The sequence below is a fragment of the Schistocerca piceifrons genome, chromosome 3 (assembly GCF_021461385.2).
Source record: "Schistocerca piceifrons isolate TAMUIC-IGC-003096 chromosome 3, iqSchPice1.1, whole genome shotgun sequence".
Taxonomy (NCBI): domain Eukaryota; kingdom Metazoa; phylum Arthropoda; class Insecta; order Orthoptera; family Acrididae; genus Schistocerca; species Schistocerca piceifrons.
Window position 1 is genome coordinate 377,105,687 of NC_060140.1, and position 22,707 is coordinate 377,128,393.

The window sequence follows — 22,707 nt, forward strand, 5'->3', positions numbered from 1 at the left end:
TTGATCCGCTTTTACATTATCGCTTTGAACGGTAGAAACCATGTGTTTATACACTACTGGCCATTAAAACCGCTACACCAAGAAGAAATGCAGATGATAAACGAGTATTCATTGGACAAATATATTATACTAGAACTGACATGTGATTACATTTTCACGCAATGTGGGTGCATAGATCCTGAGAAATCAGTACCCAGAACAACCACCTCTGGCCGTAATAACGGCCTTGATACGCCTGGGCATTGAGTCAAACAGAGCTTGGATGGCGTGTGCAGGTAGAGCTGCCCATGCAGCTTCAGCACGATACCACAGTTCATCAAGAGTAGTGACTGGCGTAGTTTGACGAGCCAGTTGCTCGGCCACCATTGACCAGACGTTTTCAATTGGTGAGAGATATGGGGAATGTGCTGGCCAGGGCAGCAGTCGAACATTTTCTGTACCCAGAAAGGCCCGTACAGGACCTGCAATATGCGGTCGTGCATTATATTGCTGAAATGTACAGTTTCGCAGGGATCGAATGAAGGGTAGAGCCACGGGTCGTAACACATGTGAAATGTAACGTCACTGTTCAAAGTGCCGTCAATGCGAACAAGATGTGACCGAGACGTGTAACCAATGGCACCCCATACCATCACGCCGGGTGTTACGCCAGTATGGCGATGACAAATACACGCTTCCAATGTGCGTTCACCGCGATGTCGTCAAACATGGATGCGACCATAATGATTCTGTAAACAGAACCTGGATTCATCCGAAAATATGACTTTTTGCAATTCGTGCATCCAGGTTCGTCGTTAAGTACACCATCGCAGGCGCTCCTGTCTGTGATGCAGCGTCAAGGGTAACCGCAGCCATGGTCTCCGAGCTGATAGTCCATGCTGCTGCAAAAGACGTCAAATTGTTCGTGCAGATGGTTGTTGTCTTGCAAACGTCCTCATCTGTTGACTCAGGGATCGAGACGTGGCTGCATGATCCGTTACAGCCATGCGGATAAGATGCCTGTCATCTCGACTGCTAGTGATACGAGGCCGTTGGGATCCAGCACAACGTCCCGAATTACCCTCCTGAGCCCACCGATTCCATATTCTGCTAACAGTCATTGGATCTCGACCAACGCGAGCAGCAATGTCGCGATACGATAAACCGCAACCGCGATAGGCTACAATCCGAACTTTATCAAAGTCGGAAACGTGATGGTACGCATTTTTCCTCCTTACACGAGGCATCACAACAACGTTTCACCAGACAATGCTGTATGTGTATGAGAAATCGGTTGGAAACTTTCCTCATGTCAGCACGTTGTAGGTGTCGCCACCGGCGCCAACCTTATGTGAATGCTCTGTAAAGCTAATCATTTGCATATCACAGCATCTTCTTCCTGTCGGTTAAATTTCGCCTCTGTTGCACGTCATCTTCGTGGTGTAGCAATTTTAATGGCCAGTAGTGTAGATGAATGAAATGGCCACGAAAAAGGATCACGCAAATAGTCAAACTGCATTACGATATGAAATGTCTCGAGTGCAAAAGAAACTAAACGCAAGTTACAAGGGTCCATACCGCATTGAATGCAAATATCCAGTTAACCGAAGCTCAAAGGAATGTAGCAACTGAGCTAGCGAAATTTTCTGAGGCACATAAACATATACCCGAAGAATTCGGAAGTCCAAGTATCCGACATCAAAACGTGTTAAGAAATTCGTCATAGCTTGGTTTCAGTTAGCAAACAGTTTAAGATTTGTTCCTTAAAGACTGACGTTTTGTTACGAGCGAGTTTCGTTAAAACCTAATTCCAGTAACATTATTTTTATAGCGAGTCCTCCGGAATCGATGGAAACATTAGATGAAAGCGGAAATTCCATATAGGAGGTTTCACTGAATTGAAAAAAAAAAATTGTAAATCGAAATTTGTTTCTCTCTCTCTCTCTCTTCTCTCTCATAGGACGTGCTAATGGAGAGAGAAGTCGGCAATGTTTGCCAGATTGACCAATAAATGATTATAATTTGCGGGAAGCTTCAATGAAGCATTGCTAGGACAAAAATGGAAGACTGTAAACGTTAGGACAGTGAAATGTAAGTATATAGCTAGGAATCAAGTGGGAGGGGGTAATATGTTGCAAACGAGAGGTAGGTAAAGAAAGACGTAAACCCGTTGTCTTTTCTCCAAAATCAGTAAGAGATAGGCGAATACCTTAATTTAAGAAACATGTAAGAGAGGTTCAAATCCTGTATTTATCAACTACTTTAAACAATGTAAACAAATACTTAGACAAGTTATAACAAAAGCAAAGAAAATGGAAAATGACAAACAAATAAAAAATGGCAGGAATAATAATAAAGCAACCTGGATTATCATAAAAAGAGAAACAGGTACTACATCATTAGCCCACAAAAATATAGAACTTCATGAACACAACAATAAAATAATCAACCCCACAGCAGTGGCTAATAAATTTAACAACTATTTTTCTAATGTTGCACACCACCCGATTACCAAACATTACAACTCACAACCAGACAAGACACACTCCAGTCAGATACAAAAATTCTTACAAGAACCCTATTCATGTCTCCAACAACACCTGAGGAATTATCTGTCATTATAAAAAGGTTACCCAATAAGTATTCAGCAGGTACTGATGAAATACCAGATATTATCATCAAAGCAAGTGTAACATCTATCATAGAACCACTAACGGATATTTTCAATTCATCATTTGTGAGTGGTATATTCCCGGAAAATCTAAAAATGGCAAAAGTGACACCACTGTACAAGAAAGGGGACAAACACGAAGCTGCAAACTATAGACCTGTATCAGTATTGTCAGGCTTTGGTAAAATTCTTGAGGAACTATTTCTTAGAAGGCTGACAGCCTTTCTAAATAAAGAAAACATAATAAGTGATGTGCAACACGGATTCAGAACTGGCAGATCAACACAGTCAGCTATTTATACTTTCTTAAATGAAATTCCAACTGCAGTAGATAATAAGCAACATGTGTCTGGCATATTTCTTGACCTTATAAAGCCTTCGATGTAATTGATCATAATACTCTGTTGCAGAAGTTAGGTAATTATGGAATATGAGGCCTGTTAAACAAGTGGATACATTCCTACCTTCATGACGGTCAACAGATCACTCAAATAAAATACAAAGACATAAAAATACAAAAAATTTGTAATTTTTACATTAATGCACAAAACATTACATATGGAGTTCCTCAAAGGTCAGTCCTTGGGCCATTTCTTTTCATTCTTTATGTTGATGATTTGTCAGAAAAAATAACTAAAGGGACAACAGTACTTTTTGCAGATGACACAAATATACTAATCAAATCCCATGATGAGGAAAGCCTACAAAAACAGCTACAGGTATAATACAAAATTTGACACAATGGTTCAGAACAAACAAGCTAATAATAAATAATGAAAAAACAATGACAGTCAATTTCCACAGTTCACAGAAACTACATCCTGCAAGACCAATTTTTAAAATTGATGGAAAAACTGTCTCATCTGTGAGCGACACAAAATTTTTAGGTATACATATACAGCAAATCCTAAAATGGGAGACACATCTTAACCATGTAAATAAAAAGCTAAACACACTTATGTACGCAGTAAGAATCCTCGTACAAAATACAAGCCGTGCGTCTGTGATCACAATGTACCATGGCAGTATTCAGTCACTGCTGATGTACGGCATTATCTTTTGGGGGAACTCCGTAGGTACAAACAAAACATTTAGGCCACAGAAAAAGATGTTAGAATAATAAACCATGCTAAGTACAGAGACTCCTGTAGATCAATATTTAAAAGTCTCAGTATACTGCCTCTTCCTTGCTTATATATGTATGAAATATTAAATTTCACAAAAGGAAGTATTTTAAAAGATGGAAATATCTTCAAGTATAACTGTGATTACCACCCTCATGATACTAGGCAGAAACATTACTTGCATGTCAATACAGTAAGAGAGGAGTGTATCATACTGGCATTAGGCCGTACAATCACATGCCATCCTATTTGAAACATGCAAAATTTACAAAAGTTTAAAGTGAAACTGAAAGAGTACTTGCTTGACCACTGCTTCTATTCTGTTTCTGAGTTTTTAGAATACCAGAAAAGTGTAGTGTAATTGCCCAAATATTCTTAATAAATCTATCATTTTATTTTATTATATTAAATTTGTCATCAATATTCAACATGTATTGAATAATGTTTAGTTATTTATCCTTTCAAAATAACAATGTGTATGATGATGTATATACTGTACCAACCTGACTTGTCCTACATCGTTTGTGCAAAATATGTACCTAAACACGATTTACAGGACCAATAAAGAAATACAAATACAAATATTGAAACATAAATATCTTTTGTCAAAAGATGGAAAGTCCAGAATGGAATGACAACAATACCAGTATTATGAATAGGATTTTGATTTGTGAATGTGTGTGTTCATTATTTCTGAGGAAGACATTTCGGCCAAAAGTTTAAATGTATGGCAGTCTTTTCGTTCTGCCTGTCTGGGACTAAATGTCACCTATCCTTTTCATAATCTTGTTAGATAGCTTAATATTTGTGACAATAAGAGAAAAAGTTATCTTCTGTATACATAATACATATATGGAGCCGAGAGTTTCATATTTACAGAACCACTGATGGTACAAAGTATCTGCAATGTGTAGATTAACACATAGTAAATGGAACAATAGATTTCATGTGTAAAAGTATTTCCATGAAATTTTATTATTAGTGCAATATTTGATGTTCTTTACTAACATTATCCTACTGCTTCAATGAAATTTATCTTAACATTTTGCCGTCCGCACGTCTCGTACAAATTTATTCGCTTGGCGTCGGCAGCACAAAGTCGGATTAGTTGGCTTGTCAACGGTCGCTTGTCACCTTTCCGTTGATGACAAGCTTCAAACACATTGACTTTTTCACACTTTAATTTTCTGGAAATCCTCTATTTTGCCGTATCGTTCCACAAACTCGAATTTTCTTTTCAAGTAACTTCTCTGCAAGTTCTACAGTGTTATAATAATTATCCATGCAGAGGTGATGCCACGTTCCATGAGAAGGTGTCAATAGTTCCACCACTGTTTTTGCTAAATGCTGTCCAGCTCTGGAATATATCTTGAATGAGGAAATGTATCCCATACTCGAATCAAACAGCATCCGAATGAGTATGCCGTATTTCATAATTTTCGACGGATTGTAAACTTTAAAATTTAACTGTCCACACCACGGTATCATTTCTTTATCAATTGTGATGTTTTGACTTAGATTAAACATTTCTTTAAACTTTTTGGGAAAATAATCAATTACGAATTGCACTTTGACAAGCCGGTCGGCCCTATCCTATTTATTGTTGCTGTCGGAAAACTGTAAAAATGATAATATTTGTCTGAATCGGTTGCGGTACATCGTTTTGCGAAATATCGGTGTGTCCATCAACGTATTCGTTGACCAATAATCATTGATCCTTGCTTTTCTTACAATTGCCACAAGGATAGCAAGCCCAAACAATTTTTTTAAATCCATTTTCCTTCTATTGCAATTTTGACTGTAGTACTTTTTGGTTTCGTTGCTAATATATTCAAACAGATCATTCCCAATATATAATTGTACTATATCCTTGATGCTATGCGTACCTTTGGGAAATATGTTTGGACCTGGGGATCTTCAAATTTATTATTGGTCCTCGGTAAATCAAAGTCTGACCACTGTGCACTGTCTGATTCAGCCGAAACAGTTGGCAATCGTAGCGTTCGCCGAATTCTTCTTGGACGTATTTCAGTATCTTCCTGCGATTCTGCTTCACTTTCATTTTTTTGATATCCATTGTCTTCTTCCCAATCGGCCAAGTCGTCCGGAACGTCAGACAAGACGTCCACGCATACACAGTAAATAATCCTAATGTCTCTTTCGTACGCCATGATGAAAGGACAGAAGTACTTATAAAAACAAAACACTTGTTGACGTGTGTAACTTATTGTTACCTAAACAAAACACCAACAGAATGCAAAAGATACTATAATAATGTGGTGTCGCCGGCTTCTGAGCAATACTATGCAGATGACACTACTGTGGTGTTGCTGGCTGTTGACCGCTATTCCGCGCACGACACCACTGTAGTGTCGCCGGACAGCATAGTGTTAACAATTAAAAGAGAAAGTACACACATAGTGTGTTGAAGTGCATTTGATATTAAAGTTTTACTAAAGTACACTTCCTAACAGATATTACAGCTTCTGTTGTAACAACTGAAAGTGACAGCTTTTGGATTCTGGGTACTACTGCAGAAACACTGAAATTTAATAAAAGAAGAATTAAAATATCTCAATATAAATGTGGATGAGAAACAAAGTTCTACAGCAGTCAGCTAGTGATAAAGCATGGCTATTTTAGCCTGTATACCGGTTCCTGAAGATGGAAACAGTAGCCAAATATTAAAGTGGAACACTGTGAACCACATCTGATTTTTTGATATTGTTAGAACTAGTAGTGAAATAAGTAATTCTGAACACTAAATTTCAGGAATAAGGCAAGCCATGTTTTAACATTCATGATTATGTAGGATAGTGCTTAACAGTCAGTGTACACCACTGAGTATACAAAACACTGTCACAGAGGTGTATTAGACTGTGTCGGTGATCCCAGTACTAAACTATTCCATGAAACCAAGCCATGGTGCAAATGCACCCACCACGTCAGGTTGAGGCAAGCTGACAAATCATTCTACTAAACAGAGGAAAGAAAAGTACTGTTTACTTGTAGTGTGTGATGTCTTCTAGGTTTAGTTCGTAATTCAGTGAAATAATTGCCCAAAAATTGCAAGCACAAGCAGTGCTAACAATCTCGAATGCCCCTTACCAATATGAGTACCTGCCAAACACTGTCAGGTTTTCTGTGGTTTTCTGTGTAAAGCTTCCTTTGAGTAATCTTTACTGTCAGGTTTTCTATGGTTTTCTATGTAAGGCTTCCTTTGAGTAATCTTTACTGTTTGGTACTGAACTCACTGTACTCTGCAGTACACTTTACTGCATTTACATACACATACAGTATATTCCATACACACATCCCCCACACCTCACTTTGAACAGACATTTTGGATATTGCTTCCATAAGTCAAACCACATTGTTTCACTATCTTCCAGAATTTGTCTTTGTTCAAGGGTTTTGTTAGTAGACTATCCAGTGTCTCTTTTCTGTAGAAACAGTTTACTTCATACTCCCTTGCTGAGTGTGATTCCTTATGAAATAGTGCTTTATGTCAGTGTGTTTGATTCTGCACTAGTGACATAATTTTTGGCTAAGTTTATAGTTTCCTTGTTGTCACAGAAAATCTTGGTGTGCTCCAAACTGATATTAGGCTCTCCTTCAGTTATTGCACTCCTGATCTACAATGGTTCTTGAATTGTTTGTAATAAAGCTTTGTACTTGGTTTATATGCTGTCCAGTGTTCAAGATTACTGTTTTCTGTCTTTTAATAATGTACAGAAAGTTCTGGTTGAGAATTACCCATTATTTAAAAATAAAGGAGACAACTCATCATAAGGTAGAGGCTCTGTGTCGTCAATAGGTACACAAACAAAAGGTACAGAGCTTTGCTAGCTTTTGGAATGAACTTCCTTTTTCAAGCTGGTAAGAGAAACAGGCACACAAACACACTCACATGCACATGCCTGCTTGTGTGCATGTTTTTTCTACAAGTTTGAAAAAGGAAGCTCTTTCTTAAAGCTAGCAGAGCTCTATACCTCTTGTTTGTGTTCCTGTTGAAGATGAAGCACTTCCGTATTTTGGTGAGTTGTCTCCTTTATTCCTAAATAAAGCATTTTCTGTCTTTTGCAGGACCAGGATATAACTCCTCTCATTAATCTAAAACAACATTAAGTGACAGAATGTCTGCTCTCTAACACACTTTCCCAGTCTGTATCATTACAGCTCTCAAGTTTTATATTTCCCTGTTTAGAATATCTTAATTTACAGTCCGTGGTTCCCTTTAGACATCTAAATGTTCTTTTAATGGCTTTCCAATGTTTCTCTCTTGGGATTTTACAGACTCTGTGTAGAACATTTGTGGTGAAAGCGATATCAGCCATTGAAGTTTGTGATGTAAATGAAAGGGTCCCTAAGGCCTCCAAATGCAGTACATTTTCATTGCACTCTACATTATCTGCATCGGGCATTAACTTAGATCCTCATTCCACTGGTGCAGAAATGGGTTAACAGTCACACATACCAATTTTTTCCAAAATTTTTTCTGTGTGTGATAATTGATCTATAAATAAGTTGCCTGTCGACGTATTTTTAACAGTTTGCATACCCAAGTATTGCTTTACCTCTCACAAGTCACATATGTTAAATTTGGTTTTTAGTTGTATCTTAAAAGTGTTCATTTGTTCTTCAACTTTAGTTAAAATGAAGAAATCATTCAACCATTTTGTCATTATTATGACATCATCTTTACTTCTTCAATACTAAATACTGGGATCTGCCTTAGATTGTTTCATACCCATCTTTATCAAGGGTTAGTGCAAATATCAGTTCCAGCAACATCTTCACTCAGTTCATAAACACTTTTCTTCAATCACCAAATCTTCACTTTCTCTTAACAAGTTACTGTAGGTTCTTCTGGCAAGATCACATATATTTCATCATCTAATTTCCCATATAAGTAAATTGTCTTCACATCCATTTTGTGAATTAGTGTAAGTGATTCATATTTTACCATTGGTGAAAATGTTTATTTGTTGTCTAGCCCTTCTTTTTGTGAACATCCCTTGACTAAAAGTCATGCTTTGTATTTGGGTGCCACACCCACATTATTTTTTATGTTGAAGACCCTTTGTAATTTAGTATTTCCCTCACCCACTCCCCCTCCCCCCCCTCCCCCCCCTCCCCCCTTCCCTCCCTTCTCATATTTAAACCCATTCAGAAGTTTCATTTTTATAAAATGACTCCAATTCTCTTTCCATGGCTTCTCTCAATTTTGAGAAATTGGGCCACTCTTAACCTCTTCAAGTGTAGGCTCATCATTAAAATATTCGGCTATACATTTCATAACCAGGGTATTATGTACGTTTAGGTACATGAGAAGAAATGCAAAATGTTTTATGTTTTCTTCCTCTTCTTTGTCTTCTAGGACTTCATCTTCATAGAAAGTATCTCTGTTCCTTATCACCTTCTTCTTCCTCTTCTTTAGTTTCCATTTCTTTAGAATTAGTATTTTGTAGACTTTGCAACATCGATAAAGTGGTTGTAGTCTTTTGCTGACTCTCGTTTAATTCATTTTTATAACTTTCAAGGAATATAATATTTTTACTAGTCAGTTTCTTCTTATTCATAGGATTTATGAGTTGGTAATCACTTGAGACTTCATAGTAACTTAAAAAAGTGTATTTCGTAGACTTTCAGTCTCATTTTCCCCATAGTTGTTTCAGGATTTATACCACAGCCTTGCATCCAAAAACATGAGTTGCTTAGTTCAGCTTCTTCCCTGTCTACACTTCATAGGGGTTTCTATTTTATAGCATTTTGAAAGGTGATCAGTTGATCAAATACACAGCTGTCAACACTGCCTCTATCCAAAAACATTTAGATAACCCAATGTCTGTTAACACACACTTCTGCAATAGTCCTACTTGCTCTCTCTGCAACTCTTTTCTGGGATGGACTGTATCTGTTAGTGGTTTGGTGTCTAATTCCTACTTCCTTCAATTGTTGCTTGAATTTGTGATTGGTATGCACTGTCCCATTACCAGATCTGACAATTTTGATCTTTTTTCCCATTGCTCTTTCTATCATATTGCGAAACGACTCAGAAATATCACTGACTTTATCTTTAGAACATAGGAAACAGACATGGTTATATCTTGAGTAGTCATCTATAAAGGTAAGAAAATAGCAGGTTCCTCCTATAGACTCATACTCCATTGATCCAAAAACATCAGTTTGTTTTAATTTCAAGATATCCTTTGTTCTGCATTTACAAGGCTTAAAGGGTTATCCAGTCTGTTCCTGTTGTGAACATATTTCACAGAGTTGCTTGCATTTACCACAGTCTTCCAATCCTGTTACCACATATTTTAATATTGACAAGCCTATTCTCATTAGGTGCCCAGGTCTTCTATGCCATAAGAAACATTTTGCAGAAGAGACAGAATGGTTTGATGGAATGTGATGACCTATCCTCTGTCAGTTGCAGCACTTGACTGGTGTCTTCTTTTTCTTCTTAGAATAAAGTGCTGACACTGTTTCCTTCTCCAAAGTGTTGCAGTCTGACGTATTTTCCACATCACACTGTAACTTCACTTTTATTCTGTCTCCCATAATCACTAAGTCTGAGATTTCTAACCCCATAATCATATTTTTTGGGCAGTCTTACTAGTAATAATGTCCCTACCCATTGATTTGCAATCTTGAACCCAATGTTCCTTAGTGGATTTGATATAGATATTATCTGGTTGACATATTCCTCCATGTTCATACACTTACGTATGTCGAGTGGGTAAAAGTTCATGGAGTAATCCAACTTTGCTTGTAAGATCTCCTTGTACAGGTGTGCACTGTAACTTTTCCTAAAGTTTTTTTGCTGTCGCAAATTTCTCTGTGTGTATCTAGTGATCTGAGTCAACCAATGATATCAACATTGATCTTGTCTTCCAGTTCTTATTTTGAAATTTTACTTGTGGGCTTTAATGTACCATTCTCTAAATCCTGTAGCTTGTCCAGGTGTTAATATGCTTCTACAGCAAATTTCTATTTAGCACAGTTCTCATGACCCATAGGTTGTGGATCTGTATCACACTTATTTTTCACAGTTATATTTTTTTGGTAGTAAATTGTGTAAAAATGGTACACAAACTCCTATTCAACTAGCTTCCATTACACACTTTCTTATACAGGATTATACTGATGATTTTTTTTCCTTCCATGTGTTAGAATACTTATTTCAAATGCCCTCACTGGTGTTTGGGCCATAACCTGTTAGAACTAGTGCAGCAAAATAAGTAATTCTGAACACTAAATTGCGAGAATAAGGCAAGCAGTATTTTAATATTCATGATTATATAGAATAATGCATAACAGTACATTGTCAAGATAAAACCAACAGGTATTTCTATGCTATGGGTCACATTTCAGAGTATACAAAACACTGTTAAAAGGCCTATTACACTCTGCACTTTGCAGAACACACATACTCATGCAAAATATATGATTCATAACTATATCTCAAACAAGTTTATTTACCCATGGTACAATGCACATTGTATGGATGTCATCAGTTTTTGGTAAAATGGTTCTTATTAAATCAAACAATGGAAAATCCAGGATGGAATGTAACAATACCAGAGAAGGAAAGTTGCTACTCACCATATAGCAGAGATTCTGAGTCGTGATAGGCACAATAAAAAGATTCACACAATCATAGCTTTCGGCCATTAGGGCCTTTGTCAGCAGTAGACACACATACACACACACACACACACACACACACACACACACACACACTCACACAAACCCAACTTGCACACACGTCTGCAGTCTCAGAGAGCTGAAACTACACTGCAAGCAGCAGCACCAGTGCATGATGGGAGTGGCAACTGGGTGGGGGTAAGGAGGAGGCTGGGGTGGGGAGGGGGAGGGATAGTATGGTGGGAGTGGCGGACAGTGAAGTGTTGCAGCTTAGACGGAGGGCAGGAGAGAAGGTGTGGAGGGGGGAGGGGGTAAGTAGCGTAAAGGAGAGAAATAAAAATTAAAAGACTGGGTGTGACGGTGAAATGACGGCTGTGTAGTGCTGGAATGGGAACAGGGAAGGGCTGGATGGGTGGGTACAGTGACTAACGAAGGATGAGGCCAGGAGGGTTATGGGAATGTAGGATGTATTGCAGGGAAAGTTCCCAACTGCGCAATTCAGAAAAGTTGGTGTTGGTGGGAAGGACCCATATGGCACAGGCAGTGAAGCAGTCATTGAGATGAGGGGTATTATGTTTGGCAGCGTGTTCAGCAATAGGGTGGTCCACTTGTTTTTTGGCCACAGTTTGTTGGTGGCCATTCATGTGGACAGACAGCTTGTTGTTTGTCGTGTTTGTCATGCCTACATAGAAAGCAGCATAGTGGTTGCAGCTTAGCTTGTAAATCACATGACTGGTTTCACAGGTAGCCCTGCCTTTGATGTGATAGGTGATGTTAGTGACTGGACTGGAGTAGGTGGTGGTAGGGGGATGTATGGGACAGGTCTTTCATCTAGGTCTATTACAGGGGTATGAGCCATGAGGTAAGGGATTGGGAGCAAGGGTTGTGTAAGGATGGACGAGTATATTGTGTAGGTTCGGTGGACGGCGGAATATCACGGGAGGAGGGCGTGGGAAGGATGTGGGTAGGACATTTCTCATTTCAGGGCACGACGAGAGGTAATTGAAACCTGGTGGAGAATGTAATTCAGTTGCTCCAGTCCCAGATGGTACTGAGGTACGAGGGGAATGCTCCTCTGTTGCCAGACTGTGGGACTTTGGGAGGTGATGGGAGACTGGAAAGATAAGGCACGGGAGATTTGTTTTTGTACAAGGATGGGGGGATAACTATGGTCAGTGAAGGCTTCAGTGAGACCCTCAGTATATTTAGAGAAGGACTGCTTGTCACTGCAGATGCGATGACCACGGGTGGCTAGGCTGTACTGATGGGACTTCTTGGTATGGAATGGGTGGCAGCTGTCGAAGTGGAGGTATTGCTGGTGGTTATTAGGTTTGATATGGATAAAGGTACTGATGTAGCCATCTCTGAGGTAGAGGTCAACATCTAGGAAGGTGGCTTGTTGGGTTGAGTAGGACCAGGTGAAGCAAATGGGGGAGAAGTTGTTGAGGTTCAATCCAGATAGCAAAGATGTCATCAATGAATTTGAACCAGGTGAGGGGTTTAGGATTCTAGGTTTTTAGGAAGGATTCCTCTAGATGGCCCATGAATAGGTTAGCATAGAATGGTGCCATGCGGGTGCCCATAGCCATACTGTGTATTTGTTTGTAGGTAATGCCTTCAAAGGAGAAGTAATTGTGGGTGAGGATATAGCTGGTTATGGAGACTAGGAAGGAGGTGATTGGTTTGGATTCCAAAGGGCATCTGGAAAGGTAGTGTTCAATAGCAGTAAGGCCATGGTCATTAGGAATGTTAGTGTACAGGGAGGTGATACCAATAGTGACGAGCAGGGCACCATGTGGTAAAGGGAAAGAAACTGTAGAGAGTTGGTTGAGGAAATGGTTGGTATCTTTTATATTGGAGGATAGGTTCTGGGTAATAGGTTGAAGGTGTTGGACTACAAGAGCAGAGATTCTCTCAGTGGGGGCACAGTAACCAGCCACAATGGGGTGTCCTGGGTGATTGGGTTTATGGACTTTAGGAAGCATGTAGAAGGTGGGAGTGTGGGGAGTGGTAGGGATAAGTAGAGAGATGGACTCTGGGAAGAGGTTATGGGATGGGCCTAAGGATTTGAGTAGTGACTGGAGATCCTGCTGGATTGCTGGAATGGGATCCTGCTGGATTGCTGGAATGGGATCAGTGTGGCATGGTTTGTAGGTGGAAGTATCTGACAGCTGACGGAGTCCTTCTGCCACATAATCCTTGCGGTTCAAAACAATGGTGGTGGAGCCTTTGTCTGCAGGTAGGATTATAAGATTGGGATCAGGTTTTAGATGGTGGACTGTGGTTCTTTCTGTGGATGTAAGGTTAGTATGCATGTTGAGGGATTTGGGGAATGGTGGTGAGGCAGGGTTGAGGATAAGCAATTCTGGAAAGTTAACAGAGGGTGGTTTGGAGGCAGTGGGGGTGGATCATGGTTGGATGGAGGAGTGAACTGAGTTAGGCAAGGTTCAATATTGGTCTTTGGTTGAGTCTCATTGGTCGGGTTGGCGGCGTAAAAGTGTTTCCACTGTAGGGACCAGGAGGAGAGAAGGTCTTTAACTAGTCCTGCATGGTTGAATTTCGGAGTGGGGCAAAAGGTAAGGCGTTTGGAAAGGACCGAAATTTCTGTGGGACTAAGGCTTCTGGAGAAAAGGTTCATGACTGTGTTGTGGGTCTGTTTAGGTTTTGGGCTCTGTGGGGTGGTCGGAGGTTGTTTCAGATGGTGGGGTAAGTGTAGTAGGTCTGTGAGACAGGGTTTGTCAGCTACGGGGGAGGTGGGGGGTTGGAAGTTTGGACATTGTTGTAGAAGTGGTGGACAGGGGCACTCTAAGGTGGGAATAGGAAGTGAGCAGGGTGGAGAGCTTTTTGACGTGGCGTTGTGCATGTTGCTCAAGTTTCTGCAGGGCAAGAATTTCAATGTGTGTTATGGGTTCCAGGAATTTGGGATTACATAGCAGGAGAATTTTGTGGATGAAGGGAAGGTACGGCAAGGAGGATTGGGCTTGGTTGATATGGTTTTGCAGGACTATGTAGGCGAAAGCTAAGGATTGGCGGAATCTGAACAGGTGGAGGCCATTGTGGAAGGAGGGATGGCAACCAGAGATGGGTAATTTGATGGTAAGGCCATTAGGGGGGATTTCATGAGTCAAGCAACAATGCAGGAACAGTATGTGGGACTGGGATCTGGCTAGGGATAAGGAGACTTTTCTGTATTGACGCAGATGGAAGGAGCAAGGATTCATGGTGGTGTAAAAATGCGAAAAATTACGTAAGAAAGTAGAATTATGTCCAAAAAATTACGCAAAAATACACCCAAATACGTGTGAAAAGTACGAAAAGGGTGAAATGGATGCACAGGGGGAAAAAGAGATGCAAACTGAGGAGGTATAGAACGGAGAAAGTGTGGGGGTGGGAAGCAGCGGAAAAGTGCGTGTGTGCATGTGTGTATGTGTGTCTACTGCAGACAAGGGCCTTAATGACCGAAAGCTATGATTGTGTGGATCTTTTTATTGTGCGTATCGCGACTCAGCATTGCCACTATATGGTGAGTAGCAACTTTCCTTCTCTGGTATTGGTTCTTATTAAATAATATACATAATGTCTTACATTCTGTGTAGTTTGTATAATTACTCCTACAGCATTTTTAGCTGTCATGTATTGTTATATTTCGTATGTTCACAGATATTAAGTTACATATTATATGTTCACAGATATTAAATTAAATATTACATGTTCAAGGATATTATTTGGCGATCAAGGACTATTTTGTGTATTAATTTACACTATAGTACCTGTTATTTAATAAATGTTTTAAGCCTTTGGCTAAAGGTGCTGAGATCTTTTAGATTTTTAATATCCTTTGTGCAAGCTGTTGTACAGTTTATGGCAATATCGATGCCTACAAGCATTGCTGGGTGAGCAAAGACTGATCTTTGCAGCGGACAAAGACAGTAGTCCATTATGAGCTGTGCTTGTCAATGGATAAATGTCATGTACAGTGCTCATTCAATAATCATGTATCAGTACCATCACTTCTGTCTCATTATTGGTACATTCCTACTGAAATCAGGTACAACTGGGACATGCAATATGTAAATTTTCATTGCAAACGGGCTACTGCTTATTACTGTGTTCAAAACCATTCCATGATAAAACACAAGTGCATCATGATATTAAATGATACAATGACTGCCACCACACCGTGACAGTTGCCAATACAACAGACATCCTATTCCTAGACTCTGAACAAGATCCCCCAGTGAATTCACACCTCAGTGCAGTGAATCAGCATGTGGCAATCATGTCTAATAACTAACTATTTCATGCCAATCACCTCATGTGTTTTGCTTGAACATTTGCACAGTCTGCATCCACACCCATGAACAGTCAGTTACCAACTGCATCGGTATGTACCGAATGAACAAGTGGAATTTGCTATAAGTGTGATATCTTTCGTGAATCATCGGCATCTCCTGCACTGTGTGATGAGTCTGAACACTAACCTGTCTCATGCGTACTGACACAAACAGTTGGGTGTGATGATGTACTGGGTACCACATCCATTACCTCACCACAGCCTCCCACGTTCTTAACACTGAACTAGCTGACTGTGATCATACAACCCTAAGGTCTTCCACATTCACAGAAACTATGAACTGAGTCAGCCACCATTCAGAACAGAACAGCCAGTGCTATGGTTTGTCACTGCTGAGTGCTTCTGCAGTTTGCAAAATGTGGGGCAACAATGCAACATGCTCTGTGTGATGACCAACTCAGAGACAAGACAAAACCACAACTTTGGCACCATCAACAGTTTACAGTTGCATGAATCTCATGAATGACCCTGCTTTGTGGAATCGCTGGATTGTCAAACTACTGCAACAGACAACTGATGTTGATTCCACAAGCAACAAAAGTGCTGCAGACATGTTTTGCTGATAGGCACCATATCAACCAGGAAGCCACAGCACCACCACAGCACTCTACAAATTGGCAGCCTACCCCATGCACTGGACAGCACTGAGTGCAGCTAAATTCCACTGTTGGTGGTGTTACTGCCACTTTGGAGCAGCAGACTGCACAAGGCACCAAGCCCATACCAGAAAATGTGGCAATGGTCTTGGTGGCTGATCCAGGTTACTAGCCTGCTACTACCACAACCAATTCAGTCATGCTACACACACATGCGATTTTCCATTACAGGCATGCTGGCTTGCACAACTACTTCAAATTGTCACCAATCATTATGTGTGTTGCATAAACACACTCACTCATGACAATGACAATGTTTCTACACATGCCGACATACTGTGCCAGAGGCATCAAACCAACAACAGGTAGGCCAGATGTCATATGACAGCTCCAACTACCACAAATTCTGGCATTTTCTTGGAGTTTTAAATTTATATCGATGCTGCCTGTCTCAAGTAGCTACCTTATAAGCACCACTGATGGACACATTATCAGGTCTCAACAAAAACGGAAAAGGGTTTGTTGAATAGTCCAAGGGCATGTTAAACACTTTCGATCATGCAAAAGAATGTCTCACTGATGCAATTATAACCACACATCCAGTCCCAGATGGTCAACTGACTCTTACCATAGATGCAAGTGACACCTCCATAGTTGGTATGCAGTAAAGCTCCAATTTGCTCTCATAAACTGACAGTTTCCCAATCCAAATGGTCAACAATTGATAGGGAACTCCTTATGATTTATGATGCAATTAAGTACTTCCACAAAGACATTGTCTTCTTTACATTTAGTGTTACTATCCTGTTGTTTGGTGTCCATTTGTGGACATCTCTGAGAGCATCATTGGCTTTTTTCTCAGCTGTATTGGTGTTTTAACTGCAATCAGTTGGTTCTATTGTCAGCAAGTGGTATTTTTCCCAATTGTTGTTATTGGGTGGGGTATTATTATTACAGGCATCAAAAGGATATTAAGAATTATTTGGGCAGCTATTGCATTGGAAGTAGATGTTATGTCAAATGGAACATGAGAATAAGTATGCAAAGTTTTATTGACAGATGCAACTTATAAAAAAATATTGGTGTCTCTAATCACATTTATTTGATTTCTTCTGCACAAATTGACTTTTTTTAGATTTTTGGGGAGTTTTTGTTTGTTATATAACTAAACTTCTTTTAACTGATAAAATAATACGTATTTTTCATGTAGTCCATATAAAAGTGTCCATCGACATTTTTATCCCTGTAATAAGTGTAAGTTCTTGTGCCATGTCGTGACATCTGACTGCTCCATATTTTGCCAGTTCTTTCAAAAATGTTTTCTTCTGCTAGTGGATCTTCATTATAAGTGAAGTTGATGTTCTTGGGACTCCACCTTTTACACACATTGTGAGGCAAGTTTTAGGTTCACAGTACCCTTAATTTCCTGATTTATTCAATGATAATAGAAGACCATTTTGAAAAAATTTTGACCTTTCTATTATTCTTTTGCTTACACAAACAAGATACAAGCAATATGAATGTCTACTGAAAATGACCGCAAGTGTTCCTAATGGTCAGGTTATTAAAACATTTGACTGGTAAATCATTCTGGTCTGCAACATAAACATTCCTATACTATTTTCACTACATTTTTCTTAATGTTATATGCTCATTTACAGTTTTACTTAAAACTATTCTGTTATTTATTCTATTCATGGCAGATGTTTGTTGCTTACTTTCTTTATCACAGCCCACACTTACACACTGAATAAGCACTCCTAACACATGCTCTAGAATTGCAATTAGACCAAGAACTGACAGTCCAAGGAGAAAGCCTAGAATGGCACCAACATCTGCTAAAAACATCGTGAAATCATAGTCAAAATGTTCCTGAACTGTAGTTACTGTTTTTAAAGTGAAAAATACATATAATTGACTCATGTTGTGATTTTCTACAGTAGTATGAAAAGTTCTCCTGTTTCTCACAGATGCCATGTAGTTTGTGGTGACGCATCGACGAGGACAGCCACAGATGGAGAAATTGCAGCGATTACTGGAATCATAAAAGACAGTAGCCACAACAATTAAATCATGTAAAGTTAAATTTCTCTCTCTTTTTTTACATTCAAAATAATAGTTACAGTATTAGAAATGTAGTATAAAGCCTTTATTCTACATATTTCTTTTGTCCATGCCAGAATATTTTATTACCTAATGTTCAAACACTTCTATGTTGCAGTTAGGACTGCAACAGTTCCTAAGGACTGTTGATGATGGTTACAGTTTCTATTCAGTTTTGCATGTATTTAGTATTTGAAGTGATAACAGAAGATTTATCTTCTTCCTGCATAAATATCTTAAGCTTGACAAGTTAACCATGAAGTAATTTAATGCATCATGAAATCAGAGCATTTTTACCCAAACTTTTGGAAAAAGGTATGTAGTCTAGAACAGTGTCCAACCTTGGTGATAGTAGCACACTTAGTAAATCACAATTTGGATTCTGGAAGGGCTGCTGGATTGATTGAGCTTTGCAAGGATTAAATATTAAAAAAGGTCCACTTTCTGTGTTGACCACATCATAATCTTCTTCATTTTATGTAACCCATTTACATTGCCCATAATTTTCTTAGTCTGTCTATAGAAACTGATTGAGGGCGCATAGAGGACTACACTAAAATTCCCTATGACAACTGAAGGACACATTACAATATCCATTAACCATTGGTTTTTATACCGAACAACCTGCAGTGATTTAGCTGAAAATGAATAGTCAGTGCTTTATATAATCATGATTTTTGAATGTTAACAAAGAAGTATACTGACCAGTTAGGTATATATCAAAGAGGCATAGTATTGTATCACAGAATCATAAACAGTGACTCGGTCCCAGCAATTGGACAGGAATTATGGGAAGAAAGCTGGGAAGAAATGTATAAAACAGACAATACAAACTCTTACTTAAACATATTCTGGCAGGACTTTGAGGTTGTTTCCCTCTAAAACAAATAATGTCAAAATTGAATGGAAACAAGGATAAGGGGAGGCTAACACAAGCATTAAAGTACCTTGTGCTAGGAAGAGATGCTCTTAAACAAGAAACAAACAAATATAGTGACCCAAGTGAAATTAAACCCCCAGAAAATGAGATTGACAGAAATGGCGACACTTTCTACATCTACATAAATACTCTGCTAGCCACCTTATAGTGTGTGGCAGAGGGTACCACTAGTTTATCCCTTCTCCCCTGTTCCATTTGCAAATGATGTGTAGAAGAATGATTTTTGGTAATCCTCTGTATTAGCTCTAACTTCTCAAATTTTTCATTGTAGTCATTCCATGTGATGTATTTGTGGGGAAGTAATATGTTGCCCAGCTCTTCCTGGAAAGTCAAGTCACCTTCCATTAGGAATGGTGCAATCAGCGACTGTGATATGATTTTCAAATGACAGAGCACAGCAATCAGTCTTCCTTTTCTTTCAGGTTTTGTTAGGCAAGTCTAGATCTTGGCTAGTGCCTAGCCATTATCAATGCACTATTCCATAGCATCAGTGCAAGTCCTAGTACGTCAGTCCCCTGTTGTTTGGTCTTCTGTCACAGTTCATTCTTTTCTGGAAAGTATCCTCTTCAAATTTCAATGGTCAACCTTTCCATGATGCTTAACACCTCTCTTGTAGTGGGAGTTTGTTGAGCATCTCAGTAATGCTCTTGTGCCAACTGAATGATCCTGTGACAAAATGTGCTACTCTTCCTAGGATCTTCTATCAGTCCTACCTGTAAGGGTCCCTGGTTGATGAACAAAAGAATTGGTTGAATGAACAATTTGCAAGCAATTTATTTAGTGAATGAATTACATTTCCTTAAGATTCCTCCACTGTAGCTCAGTCTGTAATCTGCTTTTCCTGTTATTTGTTTTATGTTGTCATTCCACTTAAGGTCACTCTGGATAGATACTCCTAGATATTTTATGGTAGATACTGTTTCCAGTAACTCAGTATCAGAAGTGTAAGTTGTACAACAGTGAATTTCTTTTCCTATATTGTATTTATTTGATTCAGGTTCAACTGCCAGCCCCTGCAGCATTTATCAATCCTCTGTAGGTCTTGCTGGAAAGCCTTACTGTCTTCTGGCATCAACCTTCTTATAGAGAACTGCATAATTTTCAAAGAGCCTTAAATAGCTTCCAACACATTCTACTAGTCCGATACTTGGTGAGCTCATATTTTTTTCACTAAAGGGCAGTGCAAGACAGTATAAAATACCTTGCTGAGGTCTAGAAACATGGTATCAATGAGTGCTGGTGTCTACAGCACTGTGGATCTCATGGAGGTCTCTGTTTGTATAAACCATATGTTGATTTGCATAGAGCAGATTTTCATTCTCCAAGAAGTTGTAATACGTGTGCATAAAACATGTTTCATAATTCTTCAACAGATTGACTTTTTTTGAGACATCAACCACCACATGCAGTGAATACTTCCTCAGTGAGGCAGCAAACATTGCACCAACTAATATGGAAGCAAATAAAGGTGCATTAGAGTTACTTCTGTAGACACTGCATGCTCCACCAACAGACATTAGTTTCAAAATGCAACTTCTAAGATGAAATGTCATGTGGCTAGGCCCTCCCATTGGGTAGATCATTCGTCTGGTGAAAGTCTTTTGAGTTGACCCCATTCGGTGACTTGTATGTCAATGAGGATGAGATGATGATGAATAGGACAGCACAACACCCATTCCCTGAGCAAAGAAAATCTGCAGCCCAGATGAGAATTGAACCCAGGCCCCTTGGCATGCTGTTCTGTCTCACTGACCACTCAGCTACCAGGGTGGATGAACTTCTAAGATGATTGCAGAAAATGTCAGCTTACTAAAAAGAAGACATTCTGCTGGCTTTGGCAATGTTTCTACCAAAATATTAAAATCCAATGCTGATTTGATAGGATTATCTGTAAGGTAATCTGTAATCAATCAGTGACTCAGAACATATTTCTAGACAGACTTAAATATGCTGCAGTAATATCCATTTATGAAACTGAACAAAACTAAAGTACATCTAATTACAGATCTATACCACTCTTTCCTTTCTTTTCAGAAAGTCTTAGGAAATAACCTATAATAGAATACTAACTGATTTGTCTGAGTGGAACTTGTTAATCACCATTCTATGTGACATTTGTAAAGGACTCTTAACAGAGCATGCAATACAGATTTTTCCCCAATTTGTTTCAGTACTTCCTCATTCTTTGTTCTATCTACTCATCTAATGTTCAACATTCTTGTTTAGTGCCACATTTCATAAGCTTCTCTTTTCCTTATCTGAACTGCTTCTCATCTATGTTTTCACTTCAAAACAAGTCTACACTCCAGGCAAACAGGTTCAAAAAAGAACTCTTCACATTTAAATTTTCACGCCATGTTAACAAAATCCTTTTTCTAGGAATACCTTTCTTGCTATTGCCACTCTGCATTTCACCTACGACATTGGCCATTGTCAAACAATGGAAAATACAGGATGGACTGTATCAATACCAGAGAAGGAAAGTTGCTACTCACCATATAGTGGAGATGCTGAGTCGCAATAGGCACAATAAAAAGATTCACACACTCATAGCTTTCGGCCATTAAGACTTTGTCAGCAGTAGACACACATACACACACACACACACACAGACACACACACAAACACACACACACACACACACACACACACACACACACACACACACACACACACACACACAAACACACATCTGCAGTCTCAGAGAGCTGAAACTACACTGCGAGCAGCAGCACCAGTGCATGATGGTAGTGGTGACTGGGTGGGGCTAAGGAGGAGGCTGGGGCAGGGAGGGGAAGGAATAGTATACTCTTAGTATTATAGTATACTCTTAGTATTAGGGCTCTTAATATTAACACATGTGCTTCTCTTTTCTTCAAAGATCTCTGTAATTTCCTATGAACTACATGTAATATTTCCCATAGTCAAGGATGCGTCTACAACTTTGCATTTGTCATTTGCCAGTTTGCACTTCATGTCAATCTCAGATTTACATGTCTGTACACCATTTTCTCTGCTTCATTAACAGAATTTTCATACTTTCTCCTTTCATCAGTTAGGTTTAATATTTTGTGTGTTATCCCATAATTTTTACTGGACCTTCTCAGTTGTCTATTTGATCCTCTGCTGCCTTCACTATTTCATCTCTCAAGGCTACCCATTCATCTCACATTTATGTTCCTTATGCCTCTTTCAGTAGCTATCTCTACATCCATACTCTATTGTGAAGTACATGGCAGAGGGTACTTCCCACTGTACAAGTTATTATGGATTCACCCCATTCCATT

The 22,707-nt window shown here is 39.1% G+C and overlaps 1 protein-coding gene across 1 annotated transcript in view; it reads right to left on the reverse strand.

Annotated features, from left to right (window-relative positions):
• Positions 1 to 17,547: 17,547 nt before the first annotated feature.
• The window catches only part of LOC124789512, a 218,228-nt gene continuing 213,068 nt past the window's right edge, over positions 17,548 to 22,707 (reverse strand). The window contains exon 7 of the mRNA XM_047256898.1: positions 17,548 to 18,412. Within this exon, the coding sequence (XP_047112854.1) occupies positions 18,004 to 18,412 (409 nt within the window). The 3' untranslated portion in view covers positions 17,548 to 18,003. The remainder of the gene's footprint in view (positions 18,413 to 22,707) is intronic.